This window comes from Babylonia areolata, chromosome 5, assembly GCF_041734735.1.
Source record: "Babylonia areolata isolate BAREFJ2019XMU chromosome 5, ASM4173473v1, whole genome shotgun sequence".
Lineage (NCBI taxonomy): Eukaryota > Metazoa > Mollusca > Gastropoda > Neogastropoda > Buccinidae > Babylonia > Babylonia areolata.
This window is the reverse complement of record NC_134880.1, coordinates 53,793,027-53,819,586: the sequence shown is the minus strand read 5'-3', so window position 1 is coordinate 53,819,586 and position 26,560 is coordinate 53,793,027. Positions and strand designations below refer to the sequence as shown.

At 45.1% G+C, this 26,560-nt stretch overlaps 1 protein-coding gene across 1 annotated transcript in view; it reads left to right on the top strand.

The window, feature by feature from the left end:
* The window catches only part of LOC143282179 (uncharacterized), a 214,240-nt gene that overhangs the window by 73,517 nt on the left and 114,163 nt on the right, over positions 1-26,560 (top strand). The window contains 15 exon segments of the mRNA XM_076587751.1: positions 642-794; positions 1,509-1,661; positions 3,336-3,548; positions 5,319-5,624; positions 6,315-7,184; positions 8,118-8,369; positions 10,787-11,020; positions 12,705-12,892; positions 16,390-16,801; positions 18,098-18,584; positions 18,941-19,389; positions 19,930-21,834; positions 22,887-23,007; positions 23,229-23,452; positions 24,024-24,161. Of these exon segments, the coding sequence (XP_076443866.1) occupies positions 642-794; positions 1,509-1,661; positions 3,336-3,548; positions 5,319-5,624; positions 6,315-7,184; positions 8,118-8,369; positions 10,787-11,020; positions 12,705-12,892; positions 16,390-16,801; positions 18,098-18,584; positions 18,941-19,389; positions 19,930-21,834; positions 22,887-23,007; positions 23,229-23,452; positions 24,024-24,161 (6,105 nt within the window).

Below are 26,560 nucleotides of genomic sequence, written 5' to 3'. Positions count from 1 at the left end.
GGCAAAATTTTGTATAAAAATCGGCTTTGAAAAGAAAATCAAATACACTTGCAGGTAGAGGAATCTGTTGTGACGAAGAGTTATGCAGTGCAACGCAATGTAATGTAATGCAATGCAACGCAGTGCAATGCAATGCAATGCAATGTAATGTAATATAATGCAATGCAGTGCAACACAATGTAATGTAATGCAATGCAACGCAATGTAATGTAATGTAATGCAACGCAGTACAATGCAATGCAATATAATGCAATGCAACACAATGTAATGTAATGCAACACAATGCAATGCAGTGCAGTGCAATGCAATGCCATGCAATGTAATATAATGAAATGCAGTGCAACACAATGTAATGTAATGCAGTGCACTACACCATACCAAACTACACTACTCTACACAACATTGCACTGCACTGCACTGCACTACACTACACTACACTGCACTACAGATCAGTTCAATTTAGTACACTGCACTGCACTGCACCTTACTACACTACAACACAACACAACACAACACAACACAACACAACACACTACAGAAGTACACAAGAAGCAGGTCTTTCTTACCCTTCAGATCCATGCCACACCACATGGTCCATGGATTCACCAAGGGAGTTGATTTATAATGTCTGTGATTTTCAGAGGTAGGCACCGGCATCGATCAGCCGCGCTGTCCTGTTTCCACATTCTCCAATCGCACGGGCAACCAGGCGTCTTCGGACTGCACAGACTGCACGCAGGGGTACTACTGTGGATCAGCGGGGATCACCGAACCAACTGGACCTTGTGCTGAGGGTGGGTGTGGGCTGGGGAGGGTGTGTGTGTGTGTGTGTGTGTGTGTGTGTGTGTGTGTGTGTGTGATGCGGGGGTGGGTTGGGGGAGGAAGAGAGGGAGGGGGGGTGAGTGAGGGGGGGGTGCTGTGTGTGTGTGTGTGTGTGTGGGGGGGTTGTGTATGTGCGTGTGGGGGTGTATGTGTGTGTGTGGGGGGGGAGGGTGATGGGGGGGGGATGGTGTATGTGTGGGGTGGGGGTTGCTCTGTTGTGTGTGTGTGTGTGTGGGGGGGTGTTGTGGGTATGTGCATTGTGCATGTGTGTGTGTGTGGGGGGGGGGGGGGGGGGGCTAGGGGGGGTTGTGTGTGTGTGTGGGGGGGGGGATTGTGTATGTGTGGGGTTTGGGGTGGGGGTTGTTGTGTGTGTATGGTGTGTGTGTGTGTGTGTCTGTGTGTGTCTGTGTGTGTCTGTGCATATCTTTGTGTGTGTGTGTGTGTGTGTGTGTGTGTGTGTGTGTGCTTGTATTGACTTACCTATGTATTTATGTATTAACATACTCATTTTGTGTGTGTGTGTTAAGGCCTGGCCAGTGCATTGTGTCTGTGGGTAAGTCAGGCATCAGCTTCCGTTTTTAAATGTATTTAAATCTTTTTTTTTTTTTTTTTGAAGCAGATGTGATGCAGCTTATTTAGATCAGTCCTCATGCCTTGAACTTGAAAACTGAAACTGTGTGTGTCAGGGTACTACTGCCCAACAGGACAGAGCATAGCAGCGCCGCTCCCTTGCAGTGCTGGATACTACTGCCCCGAGGGCAGCCACGCACAGGTCCACTGTCCCTCCGGAACCTACCAGGACCAGACGGCACAAGGGTCGTGCAAAGAATGCGTTGCAGGTACTTCTTTCGTCTGTTACTTCTCTCTGTGTTTTCTTTGGGCAGTAAGTCTAGTGTTCACTGGTATCTACAAGTGGGATTTTAGGTGTGTGACCGTTTTCTATGCAACCCCCACAATTTGGAAGTCACTGCCAACCAGTTTTCGTAATGCTCCATTGCTGTGAGTTCATCTGAAATCAGTCTTAAGACTTATTTGTTTTGCCAAGCTTTCTCTACAGTATGTTATAGGTTGTGTGTGTGTGGTGTCAGTACATACATAAGATTTTGCTCTGTTTTATAGTGATTCCTTGTCATAGTTACTGTTTAATAATAAATAATAATAATGGTATTTATATAGCGCTGAATCTTGTGCAGAGACAAATCAAAGCGCTTTCTCACATGCATGCATAACTCTAAAACTGTAGAAACTAAAGACAAGGAAGAGGCAGGCAAGGGAGGCTGTTTTGGGAAGAGGTGGGTTTTAAGGCCAGACTTGAAAGAGCTGAGTGTGGAGACTTGATGAAGTGAAAGAGGAAGTTCATTCCAATTGCAAGGTCCAGAGACAGAAAGAACGGCGGCCAACAGTCGAGTGTTTGAATCTGGGTACGCGTAAACAGAGTGGATCCAAAGCCGATTGTAGTGAGCGAGATGGAGTGTAGAGGTGAAGGCAGCCGCAGAGATAGGAAGGGGCAGTTTTGTGAATGCATCTATAACATAGAGTGCTGATCTTGTACTTTATTCGGTGTGAGACAGGGAGCCAGTGGAGATGTTGCAAAAAAGGAGTGATGTGCTCAGATCTTTTCTTTCTGAGGACGAGTCGGGCAGCAGAGTTTTGTATGCACTGTGACCTGACTGAGATCAGACTGTGCTTACAGGTCAGGATGTCAGTGAAGGGCTATGACCTGACTGAGATCAGACTGAGCTTACAGGTCAGGATGTCAGTGAAGGGCTATGACCTGATTGAGATCAGACTGAGCTTACAGGTCAGGATGTCAGTGCAGGGCTGTGACCTGACTGAGGTCAGACTGAGCTTACAGGTCATGATGTCAGTGAAGGGCTATGACCTGATTGAGATCAGACTGAGCTTACAGGTCAGGATGTCAGTGAAGGGCTATGACCTGATTGAGATCAGACTGAGCTTACAGGTCAGGATGTCAGTGAAGGGCTGTGACCTGACTGAGATCAGACTGAGCTTACAGGTCAGGATGTCAGTGCAGGGCTGTGACCTGACTGAAATCAGACTGAGCTTACAGGTCAGGATGACCGCTACTTTTCTTAATCTGGAGAAACGAAACAGGACTTATTCCTCTTGGGACTGCATCACTTTTGTTCAGCAAAACCAGTGACACCATTGTCGAGTACACACACGAAAACAGAAACTGCGCTTCAAACGGTTTGTCCACACTGATCTCCTTTAATCAGGGTTCAACAGTCAGAGGGTTAATGACAATAATATTGATGATAATAGTAATGATATGAATAATAATGATGATAATAATAATAATGTGAATAATGATGATGATGATAATGATAAAAAATATAATAAAATAAAAAATGAAGAAATAATAATGATAATAATGAATAATAATAATAATAATAATAATAATAATAACAACAACGACGTTGACGACAACGACGATGATGATGATGATGATGGTGATGATCATCATCATCATTTTGCTCTCTCTATGCCAGGTTACTACTGTGACTCCGGCAACAACCTGGACAGCTACCTGAGCTACGTGTGCCCTGAGGGACACTACTGTGTCAACGGGACGCAGTGGGCCACCCAGTACCCGTGCCCCCCGGGGACCTACAGCCCCAGTACCCAGCTGGAGGACGTGTCCCAGTGCCTGCAGTGTGACGCCGGAAAGTACTGCGCTTCTGCTGGGCAGAACAACTACACCGGTGAGATTGTGTGACGTGCATATGCATGAGTGGTGTGTTCCATATATGGCCTGAAACCGAAGCTTCCACAGTCTTCTGCTGGGCAGAACAACTACACCGGTGAGATTATGTGACGTGCATATGTATGTATATGGCCTGAACAGAACCCGCCACAGACCACTTGTTTCACTATACTGATGAGACTGTGTAACATGCATATATCATGATTCATATATTGTGTTTAGGGCATGAATGGAACCTACCAGAGGTTAGATATTTTCCCTACACTGAGATTGTATAACATGCATATGCATGATTCATATACTCTGTTTAGGGTCCTAAACATAATCTACCACAGACCAGATATTTCCCTACACTAATGAGATAGTATAACAAGCATATGCTTGTTTCATATATTCCATGTTGGGCCAAAACAGAACCTACTACAGACCAGATATTTCACTATAACTACTGTTGAAGGATCAGCGGATCTCAACTGTCAGGCTTTTCAGCCAGCAGCGTGCTTGCGCATAAAGGGGACAAAAGTGACTGGGCCTTTATACAAATCATTGATCTTGAAGTCACCAACAGCGACAATATTTCCATGAAACATGGATTTCCGTAATTTCTGCAGTTTAAATAAATTTTCTTTTTTTTTTGGTTTGTTTTACTTTGTTTCGGTATTGTGACACACTGTTTGGTTGTGTCCCTTGGACCCTGTCCACAAACATTTGTAGTGATACAGAAATCAGTCACTCCTCCCACCCATGCACATGTGTAGCACAATGTACATCCATCCCACCCACCCCCCACACTCCCCTTTCTTTTTATATCAAAAGTTGATGTGGTGAGCGGATATGGATCGTTCTGCACACTTTGACACCTCCCTGAAACGTGTACCATTTACTGTTAATAGATAACAAGGAAAACATTAATTTTGTATAGTGCTAAATCATGTACAGAGACAAATCAAAGTACTTTCAAAGGCATTGCCCCAGCACCACACAACCTGAATACCATGTATGCGATGTTAATTTTTTTTTAAATGAACACTTTTGAAACATTTTCATTATATAAGCACATATGCATTCATATAAAAATCAAGAAAATTTTAACAGATTTAACTCTGTTTTGCATTTTTAACCCTGTTACATCCACACACATATGGATTCATACTGTCTTGCACCAATAAAAAGAATGACACAGTACGTGCATAAATGAAAATATAATTTTTAGAAACTGGGAATACAAAATGGCAGCTCAGCCTTGGTCATCGAGTCTGTTTCCTACCTGTCTTTTGTTAGCATGGTCAAACACTGCTTAGACAAGTGGGAAGGAATATACATATTTTCATTGTTATAAAATGTATTATTCACCTTCCTCGTTCGTAGGCTGCAACTCCCACATTCACTCGTATGTACACGAGTGAGCTTTTACGTGTATAACTGTTTTTACCCTGCCATGTAGGCAGCCATAATTTGTTTTCGGGGGTATATAATGTATGATTAATGTGGGTTTACTTTCACTTCAGAACTGTGGTTTAATGCTGGACACAACAATACACAATACACAATACAATACACAAACTTTATTGTCTATACTTTGGTACAGAGATTTTCTTTTTGGCAGCAGCACATGTCCAACACAAGAAGAAAACAACAAACAAATAAAATGAATAAAATGAATAGAAAGTAAAAAGATAAATTAAATGGCACCAAATGGAAATAGCTATATACAAATATACAGATTACTGAAATTTACGTGCCTCTCCAACGCCCCCTCTGTTCACAGGAGACTGTGATGCTCGCTACTGGTGCATGAATGGCTCGGCCACCGCGACGCCAACTGACGGTGTGACCGGCCAGGCATGTCCGGAGGGTCACTACTGTGAAAAGGGTGTCCCTGTACCTGACCCCTGCCCCCTGGGTACGTGGTCCGACAGCACCAGTCTGGCGCTCAGTTCGGAATGCCAGGCGTGTACCGGTGGGTACTACTGCAATGGGACGGGACTTACGGCACCTTCAGGGCCGTGCTCGGCTGGGTACTACTGCAGTCAGGGTGCTGTGGATCCTGTGCCCAATGACGGTGGAACGACAGGTAAGTTGGTCAGCTTTGATTAACTCATTCACTGCCATTGGCGACTTAAAATGACTAGACAGTGCACCACCTTAGGCGACTTCTGTCAACATGTTGATAAGACCTTTTTTCACATTGTAACAAAGCTTGACAGCTGCAGTCACTTTCCTGCCAATAGAACGATGGCTAACCTTTGCCCCTTGGCCAAGTTTGAAGTGAAAAAGTCGGTTGGGTTGTTTTGACATGAATTGAAGCCTGTGACTGAGAGCATCGTTTGTACAATATCTGGCGCTGGGGAGTGTTTTTCACACAGAAACTTGGCCGTGAAAGAGTTTATGAGGGAGGGGGCGGGGGGTTGCGGGGGCGGGGGGTGGGGGGGAGTGTCGATTCTTCCTCAGTCATGGAAAATAATTTTTTCTGTAACTTTTGGTGTTCTTTGTTTCTAAGGATGGTTTACTCTCTGTTTGCATTTAATGTTCTTTATATTCAAGCATAGTTTATTTTCACATTTGAAGTTTTGTTGATGTTCTTCATTCACAGAATAGATAATTCACTGTTTGATTTTCTTTAACTAGCGCTAAAGCATTTGAAGTGTTGCTGGTCTTCTTCATTCACCATAGTCTAGAACAAACATTGCAGGACTTAGGCGTATTTGTTGGTTTTCTTGATTCAAAGTTATCATCATTTTTTCTTTTGTTGCCGTGACGCCAGGGGACCCCTGCACTGTGGGTCACTACTGCCCGGAAGGCACCAAGGTTCCCCTCCCCTGTCCTGACGGAACATACATGACCAACACCGGTGCTGACAGCTGCTGGAACTGCACCGCCGGACACTACTGCATCACGGGCCTGACCCCTGACCCTTGCCCTCCGGGCTACTACTGCCCTGAGGGGACAGGCATCGTGTGGCAGTCCTGCCCCCCCGGCACCTTCAGTGTGGCCACGGGGCTCTGGGACGTTGACAACTGCACGCAGTGCACAGGGGGGTACTACTGCTCTGAACCCAATGCCACAGTGGTCACTGGGGAATGTTCTGCAGGCTACTACTGCACTTCAGGTTCCAACACCCCCACACCCGACGTGAACAACACTGGCGTGGCGGGACCCTGCCCGACGGGCCATTACTGCGGAACAAAAACCACCACGCCCTCACCCTGCCCCAAAGGGACCTTCAACAACCGCACCAAGGTTGTGAACTCTGCCAGCTGTGACGACTGCAGTTATGGCCAGTACTGTGGAGAGACGGGGCTCACGGAACCTTCCGGAGACTGCTGGGCAGGGTTCTATTGTCTGAGGGGGGCGGAGTCTCCCAACAACCCTGTGGAGGATGCAACCGGCGGGCCTTGTCCCGTGGGACACTACTGCCCCAACGGCACGTCCTACCCGCTGGGGTGCCCGGCGGGCACCTACAACCCAAACACAGGGGAGTCGGTGTGTACGCCTTGCCCTGCCGGGTACTTCTGTCTGCTGAACTCCACCAGCTATGTGGGTAACGACTGTCCGGCCGGGTACTACTGTCTGCAGGGGACCACTCAGCCGTACGAGTTCCCTTGTAGCGCTGGCAGTTATAATCCTTCCACTGGTAAGGATGTGTGTTTGTGTGTGTGGGGAGGAGGCCGGGGGCAAGAGGGGGGAGAGGGGTGTGGGGGGGAAGTATGGGGTGTGTGTGGGTGTTTGTGGTATGTGGTGGGTATGATTGTGATATTTGTGTGTGTGTGTGTGTGTGTGTGTGTGTGTGTGTGTGTGTGTGTGTGAAACAGTTAGAGACAGAGAAACAGAGAGAAGGAAGTTTTTATTGTCTGTACTAAGATTTTCACATTGTTATGGAAGGGACTGTAGAGCACAATGATTGTTTAATCTTGATCCGTGTAGCACATTTGGATTAGTTTATATGTGATGCTGCATTGTTATAAATGTTAGCTGTCAAAATATTAGCTGTCAAGTCATGCATATTCCAAGGAAAAGCTTGATCACAGAAAAGCATTCATTTTGTAACATCACCATTTTTTCCATTTTGCTTGACAACTGTTGGTTTGGGCCAGAACATCAAAGCTGTTGGCTAAGACAGTATTTTATTCTGTGTATGTAACAGATCATTTTCAGGGATAAAATGTTCAAGCTAACAAGTCAGGTCTTCTCCAGTATTTGTATACACAAATGTAATCTTTTTATTACCCTATCATGAAGGCAACCATACACAGTTTTCAAGGGATTGCATGCTGGGAATGACCTTGTTTCTATCACCCAACAAATGCTGACATGAATTAAGGGATCTTTCACATGCGCATTTTATCTTCTGCATGTGTGTACAGGCAGTGGAGTTCAGGCACTAACAGGTCTGTGCATCCGTTGACCAGGGAGAGATCGAAGAAATTTCCATCTTTTACCCACCAGGCGTCATGACAGGGAATTTTCAACCCAGGACCCTCAAATTAAAATTCCAATGCTTTAACCACTTGGCAATTGCTCCTGTTGCAAGTGAGGTCACAGAGGTTTTTATGTTCATGCACACCAGGCAAGCAGAGCGCAGATGACTGCATACCGTGCGACCCAGGCAAGTACTGCGGAACTCCAGGACTGAGCGTGCCCACAGACGACTGCGATGCGGGCTGGTACTGTGTGCGTGGGGCATGGAGCGCGACGCCAACGGACATCGCTAACTACACCAACACCGGCTGCTTCTGCCCGGTCAACAGCACAGGGGGACAGTGCCAGAAGGGACAGTACTGTCCACAGGGTTCTGACCAGCCACTGGACTGTCTGCCAGGTAAGGGTAAATAGGAAAGAAATGATGCTGTCTGCCAGGTAAGGGTAAATAGGAAAGAAATGATGCTGTGTGCCTGGTAAGGGTAAATAGGAAAGAAATGATGCTGTGTGCCAGGTAAGGGTAAATAGGAGAGAAATGATGCTGTGTGCCTGGTAAAGGTAAAAAAGAAATGATGCTGTGTGCCAGGTAAGGGTAAATAGGAAAGAAATGATACTGTCTGCCAGGTAAGGGTAAATAGGAAAGAAATGATACTGTCTGCCAGGTAAGGGTAAATAGGAAAGAAATGATGCTGTGTGCCAGGTAAGGGTAAATAGGAAAGAAATGATGCTGTGTGCCTGGTAAGGGTAAAAAAGAAATGATGCTGTGTGCCTGGTAAGGGTAAATAGGATAGAAATGATGCTGTGTGCCAGGTAAGGGTAAATAGGAAAGAAATGATGCTGTGTGCCTGGTAAGGGTAAATAGGAAAGAAATGATGCTGTGTGCCTGGTAAGGGTAAATAGGAAAGAAATGATGCTGTCTGCCTAGGAAAGAAATGATGCTGTGTGCCAGGTTAGTGTAAATAGAAAACAAAAAATGCTGTCTGCCAGGTAAGGGTAAAATTGGAAACGAATTGTACTGTCTGCCAGATAAGTGTAAATTAGGAATATGCCTGGTAAGTATAAAAAAAACATGTTATTGTCTTCCACGTAGTGTAATAAAAAACAAATAATTCAGTCTGCCAGGTAGTGTAATAACAAAAAAAATAATACTGTCTGCCAGGTAGTGTAATAAGAAACAAATAATACTGTCTGCCAGGTAGTGTAATAAGAAACAAATAATACTGTCTGCTAGGTAGTGTAATAAAAAACAAATGATTCGGTCTGCCACGCAGTGTAATAAGAAACCAATGATACTGTCTGCCAGGTAAGTGTAAACAGCAAACAAATGATATTTTCTGGCAGGTAAGTGTATGATACTGTCTGATCTTGCTTCCTGATTTGAGAGTCCTAGTCCTTCTCAAAAGACTTAGCTGTTAATGATTTCCCACTTTGGTGGAGAAACTGTGGATCATCCAGCTCTCGCTTTGCTCCCTGTTTGGGCGCCAGTCTGCAGTTATCATCATTGACATGAAAAGGTCCATATAGAGTGAACACTTTCTGTTCTTCAGACCCTGGCAGCTTTCACTTTTTTTTTTTTTTTTTTTTTTTTTTTTTTTTACATTTCAACCATTCCTCCCACACCCCCTCTCCCCCATATGCACCCCCAAATAACAGGAAAACAAAACATCGCAGGCAGAAAAAAAGAAAAAAAAAGAAAAAAAAAAAGAAAGAAAAAAAGGTGGAACTCTCAATGTAGTGACACACTCTCCTTTTGAAGGGCAGTCCAGAATTTCACACAGAGAAATATGTCATGACAAAAGAGCAGTACAGTAAAATACAATACAATGCAATACAACACAATACAATACAATACAGTGCAATACAGTGCAATGCAGTACAATACAATACAATACAATACAATACAATACAGTACAAACACAATACAACACAGTACAATGCAATACAACACAGTACAGTACAGTACAGTACAATACAATGCAATACAGTAGACCAATGCAATACAATATAATACAATACAACACAATACAAGTTAGTACAATACAATACAACACGGTACAATACAGTACAATACAATACAATACAGCACAAACACAATACAACACAGTACAATACAATACAATGCAATACAATACAGTGCAATACAGTACAATACAGTACAATACAACACAATACAACACAATACAATACAATACAATACAATACAATAAGTACAATACAATGCAATAAAATACAATACAATACAATACAGTACAGTACAGTACAGTACAATACAGCACAACATGGTACAGTATAGTACAACACAATATAACACAATACAATGCAGTACAATACAACACAATACGACACGGTACAGTACAGTACAATACAATATAATACAGTATAATACAACACAATACAACACGGCACAATACAGTACAATACAGTACAATACAACACAATACAACACAGTACAGTACAATATAACACAGTACAGTACAGTACAATACAAAACAACACAATACAACACAGTACAGTACAATATAACACAGTACAGTACAGTACAATACAAAACAACACAATACAACACAGTACAGTACAATATAACACAGTACAGTACAGTACAATACAAAACAACACAATACAACACAGTACAGTACAATATAACACAGTACAGTACAATACAAAACAACACAATACAACACAGCACAGTACAATAATACAATACAACACAATACAACACGGTACAGTACAGTACAATACAATACAATACAATACAACACAGTACAGTGCAATACAACACAGTACAATACAACACCGCTCCACCTGTGTTTCCCACAGGCCATTACTGCAGCGTGACAGGCCTGGGCAACGTGAGCGGAGAGTGCTCCGCCGGCTACTACTGTACTTCTGCCGCCAGTCGACCCGATCCCACTGACGGCACGACGGGTGACCAGTGCACCCCCGGTCACTACTGTCCTCAGGGTACTGGTACCCCGGAGCCGTGCCCACCTGGGTATTTCAGCAACGCTACAGGCAACGTGGGCTTCGGTGACTGCCAGCCCTGCACTGCAGGTGAGTGGTGATGTTGGTGCGGAAGGTTTTGATGGGACCACATGTGTGTTTGTGCACAGGTGGATAGCTGGTGTTTGAGTGTGTGTGTGCGTGGTGGGTTGGGGGAGGGAGGTTGTGTGTGTGTGTGTGTGTGTGTGTGTGTGTGTGTGTGTGTGTTCAGTTCGATTTAATGTCTGTTTTGCACAGTGTTACACAACTATACCATGAACGCCATGATCTTTATGTTCAACAACTTTTTTTTTCCGAACTTTCTTTCTTTTTTAAACTGTTAAAAAAAATTTCAACTTTGATAACATATATCCATTTAACATAAGTACTTAAATACATATATAGGATAGGAAATGGCGCATGATGAATGAAACATAAAAACGTGAAAAAAAAACACATGATCACATACATGATATTGTTTTGTAAGAATAGGTACTGCAATCCAAGTAAATAGATCATTTGAATATATCATCAAATATGAAAAAGAAACAACAGAACAACAACAAAAAACCACCACCACAACAAAACAAACACCAAAAAACACACTTTTTCACCCAAAATAAATCATTTCCATATACCCTAATACAATACGTGTTTTTTTTTACCTGACAATAAAGCATTTGACTCATTCAGCCCTGCTCCCGCCTGAGAGGTGTGTGCCGCTGATCGCCATTCTCCACCTGAGCTCACCAGACAGGCAGGCGAAGAAACCAGTTTTTTTTAAACTGGTTCTTCAGCTCATTATTATGCATTAAACTGCTATGTAAGGGATGTAACTCCAACTTAACTTCCTTCCTCAATGGCACGCAAAGTTTCGCTCCAAAAATCGAATGAATAGTGTGTTTTTCATACGGTTTGCTGCATCGATATGGTAAAACGTCAAAAGCTTAATGAGCAGTTTAGAGCTTAATGAAATTATGATGGACTCTTGAAGTGACTTCAACCCAGATAATGATGATTTGTCTTATAATTCTTTTGATAATTCATGGGAAAGTGAAGGAGATGAAATTAGCAACAAGTGTAGAAAACCAAGTAGATGAGCCCACAACCTTCAACATCGACAGAAGCTGACATTTTACTTTTTCTGCTTTTTTATTTAAAGTTAAAAGTATACTATTGCATCCTTTGTCTTGAGACTTCAGCAGTTTGTGTTAAAATTACATTTCAGTCACCATGTGAAGTTGGTAGCTCCTAGTTGAGGGGCTGCTATAAATTTGTGCCTGAAGTGAAGCACCCCTTCCCGTTGATGCAGCAAGGCCAAAACATGCCAAGCTGGGAAGGCTGCACAGGCAGACGACCTTAAAGGGCTGAAAGGGTTAATTCACACAAACGCATCCAAGAGATTTACACATTACAGTTTGAGTTAATGCAACAACTAAACCATGAACCCCATAATCATTATGTTTACAGACTAGAATTGCAGCAGCTATACCATGAACAGCACTATGTTTGGTCTGTTACTGAAAAAGCTGTACCATGAACACTATGATCATTCTGTATACAGGCTACTACTGCTACAACTTTACCTCAAACAACATGATCATTATGTTCAGTTTATTACTGCAACAACTATACCATGAACAATATTATGTTCGGATTATTACTGCAACAACCATGCCACAAACAACATCATCATTATGTTCAGTCTGTTACTGCAAAAGCCATACTGTGAACAAAATGATCATTCTCTTTACAGGCTTCTACTGCGACAACTATGCACTTCTGGCCCCGACCGGTCCCTGTGATTCTGGGTACTTCTGTCCCGATGGTCAGAACAACAGCAGCCCAGTGCAGTACACTTGCACCCCAGGACACTACTGCCCTGTGGGGAGTGCCACTGCTCTGGCATGTCCCTCAGGGACGTATCAGGACGAATTTGGACAGGTGATTGATTGATTGATACGGAGACTATATTATCCCTCAGGGCTGTATCAGGACGAATTTGGACAGGTGATTGATTGATTGATATGGAGACTATATAATCCCTCAGGGACGTATCAGGACGAATTTGGACAGGTGATTGATTGATTGATATGGAGACTGTATAATCCCTCAGGGACGTATCAGGACGAATTTGGACAGGTGATTGATTGATTGATATGGAGACTGTATAATCCCTCAGGGACGTATCAGGACGAATTTGGACAGGTGATTGATTGATATGGAGACTGTATAATCCTCAGGGACGTATCAGGACGAATTTGGACAGGTGATTGATTGATTGATATGGACACTATATAATCCCTCAGGGACGTATCAGGACGAATTTGGACAGGTGATTGATTGATTGATGTGGACACTATATAATCCCTCAGGGACGTATCAGGACGAATTTGGACAGGTGATTGATTGATTGATATGGATACTGTATAATCCCTCAGGGCTGTATCAGGACGAATTTGGACAGGTGATTGATTGATATGGAGACTGTATAATCCCTCAGGGACGTATCAGGATGAATTTGGACAGGTGATTGATTGATTGATGTGGAGACTGTATAATCCCTCAGGGACGTATCAGGACGAATTTGGACAGGTGATTGATTGATATGGATACTGTATAATCCCTCAGGGACGTATCAGGACGAATTTGGACAGGTGATTGATTGATTGATATGGAGACTGTATAATCCCTCAGGGACGTATCAGGACGAATTTGGACAGGTGATTGATTGATTGATACGGAGACTATATTATCCCTCAGGGATGTATCAGGACGAATTTGGACAGGTGATTGATTGATATGGAGACTGTATAATCCCTCAGGGCTGTATCAGGACGAATTTGGACAGGTGATTGATTGATATGGAGACTGTATAATCCCTCAGGGACTGTATCAGGATGAATTTGGACAGGTGATTGATTGATTGATGTGGACACTATATAATCCCTCAGGGACGTATCAGGACGAATTTGGACAGGTGATTGATTGATATGGAGACTGTATAATCCCTCAGGGACGTATCAGGACGAATTTGGACAGGTGATTGATTGATTGATACGGAGACTATATTATCCCTCAGGGCTGTATCAGGACGAATTTGGACAGGTGATTGATTGATTGATATGGAGACTGTATAATCCCTCAGGGCTGTATCAGGACGAATTGGGACAGGTGATTGATTGATTGATATGGAGACTGTATAATCCCTCAGGGACATATCAGGACGAATTTGGACAGGTGATTGATTGATTGATACGGAGACTATATTATCCCTCAGGGCTGTATCAGGACGAATTTGGACAGGTGATTGATTGATATGGAGACTGTATAATCCCTCAGGGACGTATCAGGACGAATTTGGACAGGTGATTGATTGATTGATATGGATACTGTATAATCCCTCAGGGACGTATCAGGACGAATTTGGACAGGTGATTGATTGATTGATATGGATACTATATAATCCCTTAGGGACATATCAGGACGAATTTGGACAGGTGAGTGATTGATATGGATACTGTATAATCCCTCAGGGACGTATCAGGACGAATTTGGACAGGTGATTGATTGATATGGAGACTGTATAATCCCTCAGGGACGTATCAGGACGAATTTGGACAGGTGATTGATTGATATGGAGACTGTATAATCCCTCAGGGACGTATCAGGACGAATTTGGACAGGTGATTGATTGATTGATATGGAGACTGTATAATCCCTAAGGGCTGTATCAGGACGAATTTGGACAGGTGATTGATTGATTGATATGGAGACTGTATAATCCCTCAGGGACATATCAGGACGAATTTGGACAGGTGATTGATTGATTGATACGGAGACTATATTATCCCTCAGGGCTGTATCAGGACGAATTTGGACAGGTGATTGATTGATATGGATACTGTATAATCCCTCAGGGCTGTATCAGGACGAATTTGGACAGGTGATTGATTGATTGATATGGAGACTGTATTATCCCTCAGGGCTGTATCAGGACGAATTTGGACAGGTGATTGATTGATTGATATGGAGACTATATAATCCCTCAGTGACATATCAGGACGAATTTGGACAGGTGATTGATTGATGTGGACACTATATAATCCCTCAGGGACATATCAGGACGAATTTGGACAGGTGATTGATTGATTGATATGGAGACTATATTATCCCTCAGGGCTGTATCAGGACGAATTGGGACAGGTGATTGATTGATTGATATGGAGACTGTATAATCCCTCAGGGACATATCAGGACGAATTTGGACAGGTGATTGATTGATTGATATGGAGACTGTATTATCCCTCAGGGATGTATCAGGACGAATTTGGACAGTTGATTGATTAAATGATTGATATGGATACTTTTATAATGATTGGGATACTTTTATAACGCCTATCCTTGGTCTTGTTGATTGATTAATTGATATTGATAATTATATAGTGTCAGTCCAAGGTCAGAGACCAAGCTTGAAGGGCTTTACAAACAGGGTCATTTGCACAAAAGGTTGACTACTTTGGTAGAGCTGACCGAGGGCTGCCTTTAGGCACCCATGATTTGTTTTCTGTATCATTCAGTCAGGGTTTCAGTCATACACACACACACACACACATTCACTCAGACATGTAACATTTTACGTGTATGACCATTTTTTTAAAACTTTACCATGCCATGTGGGTAGCCATACTCTGTTTTCCGGTGGTGTGCATGTTGGGTATGTTCTTCCGTAATCCACTGAGCACTTTTGTACACGAAAGTGTGTCTTCACAAGTGTCTGAGAACGTTGATGTTTTTGACTTTTTGCATTCATTATCAGTTGTTTCGCTTGTCGACTTCTCTTTTACGAAGTCCTTTAAGTAATTTCCTGTAACTGTATTTAGAGGGTTTTTTTTTGTTGTTTGTTTTGTTTTTCTTCCAAATTTCACCCACATTTTTACCCTCATTTGCCCAGTTTCCCCCAACCCTTCATTCATCCACTTCTCCCACCCCTTCTAACCGATAATACGAGTACTCAGATGTATTCATAAATACTTTAACAAAATGTCTTCAGTCACCGATATGTGTGACGGGACATTAAACAAAAAATTCCTCCTTCCACTGAACACTGACATGGATTACAGTGCATATTTGATCTACTATGTGTGTATACACACGAAGGGTGTTCAGGCACTAGTAGGTCTACACATATGTTGACCTTGGAGACCATTAACCCCCCCGAGTGCAACAAGAATCCGACTCAGGAAAAGTAGTTGTAAATGATGTAAATGTAATTAAAAGGCAAAACGAAAACATAAATCTTCTCTTATTCTTCTTCATCATTCATGGGCTGCAACTCCCATGTTTACTCGTATGTATGCGAGAGGGCTTTTACGTTTATGACCGTTTTTTACCCAGCCAAAAACAAACATAATTCAAAATTCATTCTTTTGTTTTATCAGATGGACTGCAAGGAGTGCCCAGAAGGGTACTACTGTGACGGCACTCTGCAGAACGACACCTTCTGCTCGCATGGTGTTCAGAACCCAGTGCCTTGCGAGCCAGGGTTCTACTGCCCCAACGGAACTAAGTTCTCCACAGAATACCCGTGTCCCAACGGCACATTCAACCCCAACACGAACCTCAAGGCATCATCAGAGTGCCAGCAGTGCACAGGAGGAATGTACTGCAGCAGTGAAGGATTGGCCACGCCCACAGGACTGTGTAGCGGTGGTTATTTCTGTATCCTCGGGGCCTCGAGTCCAACGCCAACTGACGGAGTGACAGGGGATGTGTGTGAGATGGGGGGTTACTGTCCGCCCGGCTCCAACGCGACCACGCTGTGTCCTGCTGGCACTTACAACATGATGTATGGTGAGTGGGGTGTGTTTGATGGAATGAGTGTGTTGTGTGGGGTGTATGTGTGTATGTGCATTTGTAAGTGTGTTTGTGTTGTGTATGTGTATTTGTGTCTGTGTTTGTGTGTGTGTGTGCACACATGTGTGTGCATTCATGCATGTGAGTTTTCGTTAGTGTTTAGTTCGCTAATCAGTAAAACAATCCACCTGCACGTGACACACTTGTCATAAAAGCTTTTGATCTGCAAAGGATCAAACAACACATTCTGCCAACAAAATACAGAATAGAATTCAGAATACTTGATTATCTCTAACAAGAAACACTTCTTTCTTGTGTTTTACATGAACAATGTACAACAATCACAGACATTCAGGATGGATACATAAAAGACAACAAAAATAATGCTTAAAGTTTATGTAAATCTCACAACAATAATCACAACCACACATATGCAATAATCTTAATAATAAGAGAACAGACATTAACTCACTCAGTACGGCCAGTCCTCTCTTCTCCTCTACACAGACCCCTCGGATGTCCAGTGGGTGTCTGAATGACCCAACCTTTAGCTTCCGTCGTCAGAATTGTGGTATTCTTTGTCAACATTCACCTCTTCAGTATAAGAGCCTTCCGCTTGCAATATTTTGATGATGGTAATTGGGGTGAAACGCTGTTAACGTCGTCTCTTTCACCGTTTGTATGGAGAGAGTTAAGAAAATCATACAGAGACATAAAAAAATCATACAATACTCATTACTGACAACGTCAAGGATTAGACAGGGACGACCTTTCCGGATCTTCTCTCAACATCTGTCAACAGAAAAGTGTGGAGGAGGTTGTCTTTCTTTTTAACGCTCGTGCCCCCGAATAACTCTCTAGTCGAGGGACTGATGATGATGATGATGATGATGATGAATATATTAGAAATAAACAGAGACATATGATTAACACCAAGCTGTTCAACAATTATTTTGAATGAATACATGATTTAACTCATTCTACTCCAGGTACAAGTTAACTCAAACAATGATTACTTCCCCTGTAGACCAGGTATGAGTATTCTCGTACCAACGCACTGTTCTAATTATTTGGCATTCTAAACTGAACCGTTAACGCATACCTGGAAGCATGAAAACGAAGCTTTGTTTGACCAATTAAATCAACAGTTCTCTATTTTCGCAGTTTTAGTGAATCACCCTGTTTTTTCTGCAGTAGTATCATGTGGTGCTGGTCCAGGGGAGTTGTAAGAAGCATGTAGCTGTGGGGTAGAATGAGTTAAACTGACGCTTCTGTATCCCCCCACTCATGCAGGCATAGAATCGGAGGACCAGTGTCAGCCCTGTGACCCAGGCAAGTACTGCCCCTCCCCCGGCTTCTCCCAGCCCTACGCCAACTGCACCGCTGGATACTACTGTGCCGGCAACGCCACCTCACCGGCACCCACCGATGGCACTACCGGCGACGTCTGCCCTGTGGGTCATCACTGCCCGGTGGGTACTGGCGTACCCGTACCATGCAGCGCGGGAACGTACACCAACACAACACAGAACGACGTCTGCAGCGTCTGTCCTGCTGGGTACTTCTGCACCAACGGAGCAACTCCGGAGCCGTGTCCTGCCGGGTTCTACTGTCCGGAGGGGACGGGTTTCAACTGGCAGCCTTGTCCTCCGGGCACGTTCGGTGCCAGTGTGGGTTTGGCCAACGTGACGGAGTGCACGCAGTGTACTGGTGGGTTCTACTGCGACGCTCACAACCTGACGGCGACGGTGGGGCCGTGTGACGCAGGGTATTACTGTAGGTGAGTGTGTTGAAATTCATTGATGGAATTCGAGGAGAGGTTGAAAACGTGCTTTGTGGGGGAATCACTTGCACATGTGTGCGTGTGCACACACAGACACATGTTTGCTTACAAACACATGCACACACATAGACACACACCGACACACAGAGAATGACACACACATGCGCATGCTCACACACACACACACACACACACACACACACACACACACACACACACACACACACACACACCCTCCAACCCCACACCCACCCACCCACCCTGGCACCCCTCCACACACACTAACAGACCCCCAACCTCTTCCCTCACCCTCCAAAACCACCCCTGACACACCATAACCTTCACATCCCTAGGAGCGGATCCGACTCCCCCACCCCGTCAGGATCGGGTGCTGGTGACGCCGACGTCTGTCCTGAAGGCCACTTTTGCCCCGCACAGACCCAGAACCCAGAAACCTGCCCGCCTGGAACCTTCAACAACGGCACAGGCCTGCAGATGGAATCGGAGTGTCAGGACTGCCTGCCTGGCTACTACTGCGACACCCCAGGTCTCACGTACCCGGCAGGGCTGTGCCAAGCTGGGTACTACTGTGGCGGAGGATCGAACTCGTCCAATCCCGTCAGTGCGACCAGCACTGGGGGACCGTGCCCTGCGGGATCGTTTTGCGAAGAGGGTTCGAGTCTTCCGATACTGTGCGCAGCAGGGACGTACAACCCGCTGACTCAGCAGGCCAACTGTACTGTGTGTCCTGCTGGGTACCACTGCACCCAGGGTAGCACTGGCACGACTGTCTGTCCAACAGGTGAGTATGTGTGTCAGCTAGTTTTTTTGTGGTGATGTGTGGATGGGGTTGGTGGGAGGGAGGGGTCTGTGAGTGTGTGTGGGTGCTGGTGTGTATGTGGGGTTTTGGAGGGTGTATGTGTGTGTGTGTTTGTGTGTGTCTGTGTGTGTGTATGTCTGTTGTATGTGTATGTGCTGTTGTTTAATTGTCAGTGGTATTTTCATTGTATTCATTTGATACAGAATGATTTATATTGCTCGTTCTGACACTTGTTACAGATTACGTTGCCATACAGGTGAATATATGCTGGCTGTTCTGCAGGTTGTTTTTTTGTGTTAATATTTAGTTATTATATAGTGACGGTAATAATAATAATGATAGTAAAAATGATAATAATGATGATAATAATGGTAGTAAAAATGATAATAATGATGATAATAATGATAGTAAAAATGATAATAATGATGATAATAATGGTAGTAATGATTAGAAGAAGAAGAGCTGCAGCAGCAGCAACAACAAGAACAACAACAACAACCATAACTACCCTGTGTGTCACAGGCCACTACTGCCCGGAAGGCACCCAGTTCTCCACCCAGTACCCCTGCAACAACGGCACCTACAGCAATGCCACAGGGGGGTCCAGTGATGCCGCCTGTCAGCTGTGTGATCCAGGCTACTACTGCCCCGGTTCGGGTCTCTCCCAGCCCGCGGGGCCCTGTGCAGGGGGCTGGTACTGCACACTGGGGTCCTGGTCGGACAAGCCAGCTGTGCTGGGCAATGACACGGGCGTGGGCTGTGACTGCCCCGCCCAGAGCACGGGGGGCAAGTGTCTGGCGGGCACCTTCTGCCCTGAAGGCTCTGACGCTCCTGTCTCCTGCACCGCCGGGTTCTACTGCGACACGGATGAACTGTCCAGCGTGACCGGTCCTTGCCAGGCCGGCCACTTCTGCAGTGGGGGGGCCACGATTCCCAACCCAGTGAACGAAACGTTTGGCGACGTTTGTCCCCAGGGCCACTACTGTCCAGAAGGCAGTGGGGCTGCCCAGGCATGTCTGGCCGGGACGTACAGTGGGCTGTACGGGAACCACAACAGCAGTCACTGTCTGCCCTGCACCGCCGGTCAGTACTGCCCAAGCCCTGGGCTCCCCGCCCCTGTTGGGGACTGCGATGTGGGCTGGTTCTGTCCGGAAGGCATGACCCAGCCACAGCCCACAGGCAACCAGTGTCTGGCTGGCCACAGCTGTCCCCAGGGCAGCCCCACACAAACCCCGTGCACCAGTGGCTACTATCAGCCCAACGTGGAGCAAGGGGTGTGTCTGCTGTGTCCTTCTGGAAGCTACTGTGACCAGAACGAAGCCATTGCTGAACAGCAGAGTGGCACTGGAGAACCTTCGCATGGTGTGGTGACACCCAAGGTGTGTCCTGCAGGGTTCTTCTGCCCCAATGGAACCCAGACTGAACAAGAGAACCCATGTCCTGCAGGCACCCACAGCAACACGTCAGGCCTGGAAATGGAGTCCCAGTGCCTGGACTGTCCCCCTGGGGAGTACTGCGCCGTAGCAGGGCTGACATCACCCACAGGTCTGTGCTCCGCAGGCTACTACTGTGTCAGTCGGTCAGCATCTCCCACTCCAGCCCAGTCGGCAGAAGGAGGTCCGTGCCAGCAAGGAACGTATTGTGTGCAGGGGTCATCGGCAGAAACCCCGTGCCCTGTTGGAACGTATGGAGACCGACCACTGCTGCCATCTCTGGCAGACTGCACCATCTGCCCTCCAGGAGAGTTCTGTGCACAGTCTGGCCTCGCAGCCCCCAATGGTTCCTGCCTAGCTGGTTACTACTGCACCAACGGCTCCGAGCAGGCCAACCCTGTGTCGCAGAGCTATGGGGACCAGTGCCCCAGCGGGTACTTCTGCCCTGAACACAGCTACCAACCCACAGCGTGCGCTGCCGGAACGTACAACCCCAACACCCAGATGACGAACGTTTCAGCCTGTCTGGACTGTGACCCTGGAAACTACTGCAACTCCACCGGCCTGTCCAGCATGACAGGCCCTTGCTCTGAAGGGTTCTACTGTGTCCTCCGTGCCTCCTCCTCTGCCCCCACTGACGGGGTGACGGGAGACATATGTCCGGCAGGATCCTACTGTCCCACAGGATCAGCGCAGCACCTGTTCTGTCCCAACGGGACCTTCACCAACCACACGGGGGCCTCGCAGTGCTACGACTGTCCGGCCGGCTACTACTGTGTGAACAGAGATCGGGCCGACCCGTGTCTGCCTGGGTTTTACTGTCCGGACAGAACTGGCGCCGATCTTCAGGCTTGCCCAGCTGGAACCTACAACCCGATTTACGGCATGAGTTTGGAGAGTCAGTGCACACAGTGTGATGGAGGGAAGTACTGTCAGGTTTCTGCTTTGTCTTCTGTCAGCGGGGACTGCGCTGCTGGCTACTACTGCCGATTTGGTGAGTTTTTAATTTCTAAAAATTTTTTAGTTGTTCACACCCTCTTACTTTAGAGGTGTTAAAGGATTCACTTGTTTTTGTGAACAAGATCACTATGTAATTCTGTCTTTTAACCAATAATGGTTTAGTTTTGACATTATTGAATGAGGAATTACACTTTAGAATTGGAAATTTATCAAATTATCCATTTGTAGCTTTTGAGCAATCATTGACTGTGTTAGAACTGAGGTAAAATCTCAAGTGTTTGTGTGTGTGTGTGTGTGTGTGTGTGTGTGTGTGTGTGTGTGTGTGTGTTTATAATATGTGTTTGTATATGTTTGTAAACAGTTGCAAATATTTGGTGTCACAACAATTTTGGAATCAACACTTGTTTTGTAAGGTTTCTTTTCCAAATTGTGTTATTATCATTTAATTATCTAACTGCATTGCTATCTTCTTGCAGATATTTAATCCTCCACACTTCTTTGTCGCTCTCTCTTCTACTCACTTCTCTCTCTGCACTCATTCACAGAAGCGTTTCTCCTGAGGACAAAAAGTGCAACCTCTCGCTCTGGCGTATTTGAAAGTGCTTAAGAAAAGAAAAAAAGCAAAGCAAAAAAAAAAAGACAAAAAAACAACCAAAGAAACTGAAAGAATGTTGAAAAACTTAAATCCTCTCTCTCCTCTGTACATATTTCTTTTCAATAGAATTTCAACTATTGCTAGGGACAATGTCTTGAGTGGGCTTTTTTTTGTTTGTTGTTGTTTGTTTAGTTTTTTACATCTTCTTTTTGTTTTCATGGTGTGTGTAAAATCTGAGTGTGTATGTTTCATTGCCCCCAGGGAGCACACAAATTAAACCTCTTGCCTTGCCTTGCCATGCCTTGCCCTGCCCTGCCTTGCCTTGCCCTGCCTTGCCCTGCCTTGTCTTGCCTTGCCATGCCTTGCCATCCCTTGTCTTGCCCTGCCCTGCCCTGCCTTGCCTTGCCCTGCCTTGCCTTGCCTTGCCCTGCCCTGCCCTGCCCTGCCCTGCCCTGCCTTGTCTTGCCTTGAAATCATTGCTGTTGTTCCAGGGGTGGACACGGCCACACCCACGGGTACCAACAACACCGGTGATGGAGGGGTGTGTCCTGTGGGTCACTACTGTCCACTTGGGACCACTGACCCTCTGCCATGTGCTGCAGGCTCTTACAGGTAATTAAAAAAAAAATTCTTTCACCAGCCAAGTTTCTGTGTGTAAATTGTTCCCCAGCGCCAACTATTTTAGATTCGATGCCCTCAATCACAGGCTTCGGCTCATATTGGCTCATATCGGCTCTTAGCAGATGTGGTGTAGGGTACATGGATTTTTCCGAATGCGGTGATGCCTCCTTGAGAAACTGAAACTGAAACAGAAACTGGCATCTCCGTTTCAGCGACAGCCCCATGCAGGCAGCATGCACAGACTGTCCAGCAGGGTTCTACTGCCAGGAGAACGCCACAGACTACACCACCGCTGCTTGCCCGCCGGGCCACTACTGCCTCCTGGGGACCACGGACCCCTACCAGTACCCCTGCCCCAAAGGGTTCTACAACCCTGCTTCGGGCAGTGACGAGCTGGCCGACTGTTTGAGTTGTCCCCCTGGAATGTACTGTGACGGTTAGTCTTTAGTCTTTATTTTTTTAGTTTGTTTATTTACTTATTTATCTGTTTATCTGTTCATTTAGTTCATTGTTCATTTATTAATATATTCATTTATTTGATTATTTATTATATTATAATTTGTTTAATTTACGATTAAAAAAAGAGTTTTTGCTGAATATTAGCACTTAGCAAAGTAGGTTTCTTAGAAAGAAGTGTAGTTTCCACCAAACATTTTTTTTTTATTGGTGGTAAAAGAAATGTATATTTATATTAGATATTATATATCATGTTACATTTGATAAATATTGTATGTTTAGATTTTATATACGATTGGTATTAGATATTCATGTGATAATTGCTTATCTTTGCCAAAATAATATCAGTTAAGAAGTGAGTAAATCTATTTGATATGTGATTTACTTTGTGAATTAGTGTATGATAGTTAGTCCTGTCCGACAAAGACCATCAGAACAGCAGAGGAGGCAACTGCAGTCCCAACTATCTGTTTGTGAATTACTGATAGATTAACGCCATTTCTTGTGACTCCCAAGAATCAGAACTCCACGGGGTTTTGTTGTCTGGACAGTGGACGGGTTAGCTGCACCGACAGGCAACTGTTCTGCTGGTTGGTACTGTACGGGTTCCGCCTTCATGTCTCAGCCCTTCACACCTGTCAACGCCACCTCCATGCCGGATTGCTCCTGTCCTCTCACCAACTACACAGGTAAGATTGAAGCAGTACACTCTGAACATTGGTGTGAGTGAACTATAGGGAAGCTTGGAGTACACTCTGAACATTGGTGTGAGTGAACTATAGGGAAGCTTGGAGTACACTCAGAACATTGGTGTGAGTGAACTATAGGGAAGCTTGGAGTACACTCTGAACATTGGTGTGAGTGAACTATAGGGAAGCTTGGAGTACACTCTGAACATTGGTGTGAGTGAACTATAGGGAAGCTTGGAGTACACTGAACATTGGTGTGAGTGAACTATAGGGAAGTTTGGAGTACACTCAGAACATTGGTGTGAGTGAAGTACAGGGAAGCTTGGAGTACACTCTGAACATTGGTGTGAGTGTTACTCAGTCAGGCTTCTCTCACACACACACACAAGCATGCGTGCGTGTGTGTACGCGCGCACACACACACATGATATATACACAGACACACACAGACACAGACACACACACAGACACAAACACACACCTACACAGACACACACACAGACACACAGACACAGACAGACAGACCAGACACACAGACACACACACAGACACACACACATATTTTGCCAGGGACAACTCTGGTGTTGTCATGGGTTCTTATATGTGCATGCGACACACAGGACCTGGGTTTATCATCTACATGACTAGCATCCAGACAACCACTCAGTGTCTAGTGGAGCGGGAGAAAATTTTAGCAAGCATGGGATTCGATCCCAAACACTCAGGATTCTCTCGCTTCCTAGGTGGATTGTTTAACACGCAGCTATGACTGACTTGATGACTTGACTTGATTTGACGAGACTTCACTTCACTTCACACAAAGTGGATTGTTGGCCAGGTACATTCAGATTCTCTTGCTTCCCAGGTGGATATGTTACCACTAGGCTGTGACTTGACTTCCTAAGTGGATATGTTACCTCTAGGCTGTGACTTGACTTCAAGGTGGATATGTTACCACTAGGCTGTGACTTGACTTCAAGGTGGATATGTTACCACTAGGCTGTGACTTGACTTCAAGGTGGATATGTTACCACTAAGCTGTGACTTGACTTCCTAGTGGATATGTTACCACTAGGCTGTGACTTGACTTCCTAGGTGGATATGTTACCACTAGGCTGTGACTTGACTTCCTAGGTGGATATGTTACCACTAGGCTGTGACTTGACTTCAAGGTGGATATGTTACCACTAGGCTGTGACTTGACTTCCTAGGTGGATATGTTACCACTAGGCTGTGACTTGACTTCCTAGCTGGATATGTTACCACTAGGCTGTGACTTGACTTCTAGGTGGATATGTTACCACTAGGCTGTGACTTGACTTCTAGGTGGATATGTTACCACTAGGCTGTGACTTGACTTCTAGGTGGATATGTTACCACTAGGCTGTGACCTGACTTCCCAGGTGGATATGTTACCACTAGGCTGTGACTTGACTTCCTAAGTGGATGTTACCACTAGGCTGTGACTTGACTTCCTAGGTGGATATGTTACCACTAGGCTGTGACTTGACTTCCTAAGTGGATGTTACCACTAGGCTGTGACTTGACTTCCTAAGTGGATGTTACCACTAGGCCGTGACTTGACTTCCTAGGTGGATATGTTACCACTAGGCTGTGACTTGACTTCCTAGGTGGATATGTTACCACTAGGCTGTGACTTGACTTCCTAGGTGGATGTTAGCACTTGGCCACAACTTGACTTCCTAAGCGGATATGTTACCTCTTGACTTGACTTGACTTCCGGTGTGGTGGTCAAATGGTTAGAGCACTGGATTCCTGCTCGAGTGTCCTCGGTTTGATCCCCCTTAGCACCTGGTGGGTTAAGGGTGGAGATTTTTGCCCATCTCCCATGTGAAAATTTGTGCAGACCTTCTAGTGCCTGAAGCAGAAGATACAAAACACGCATGTTAAAGATCATGTTATCCATGTCAGCACTGGATGGGTTATGGAAACAAGAACATACCTGACATGCACGACCCCGAAAATGGAGTGTGGGTGCCTACATGGTGGAGTAAATAAACAAAACAGTCATACATGTAAAATATTACATTTGTGTGTGTGTGTGTGTGTGTGTGTGTGTGACTGAAAACCTGATTGAATGATACAGAAAACGAATGATGAGCACCCCCAGTGGCATCTGTCAGTCGGCTCCATGCAGGAAGGCAGGCAACCTGTTGTGCAAATGGTTCCATGTTTGTAAATAACTTAACCCTTTGAGCCCTGACCACCGCTTTACCGCTGGTGGGGAGGGGTGGCATCATGCCTGACCACCGGTTGAGCGGTGCGTAAACACTTGTGTCGTGTTTTTGCTATTGGTTGACTTATATTGAAGAGCCAGTCAGAAAAACCGTACTATTCTGACATCAGCGAACGTAGTACCAACATTGCCGCGCCTTTTC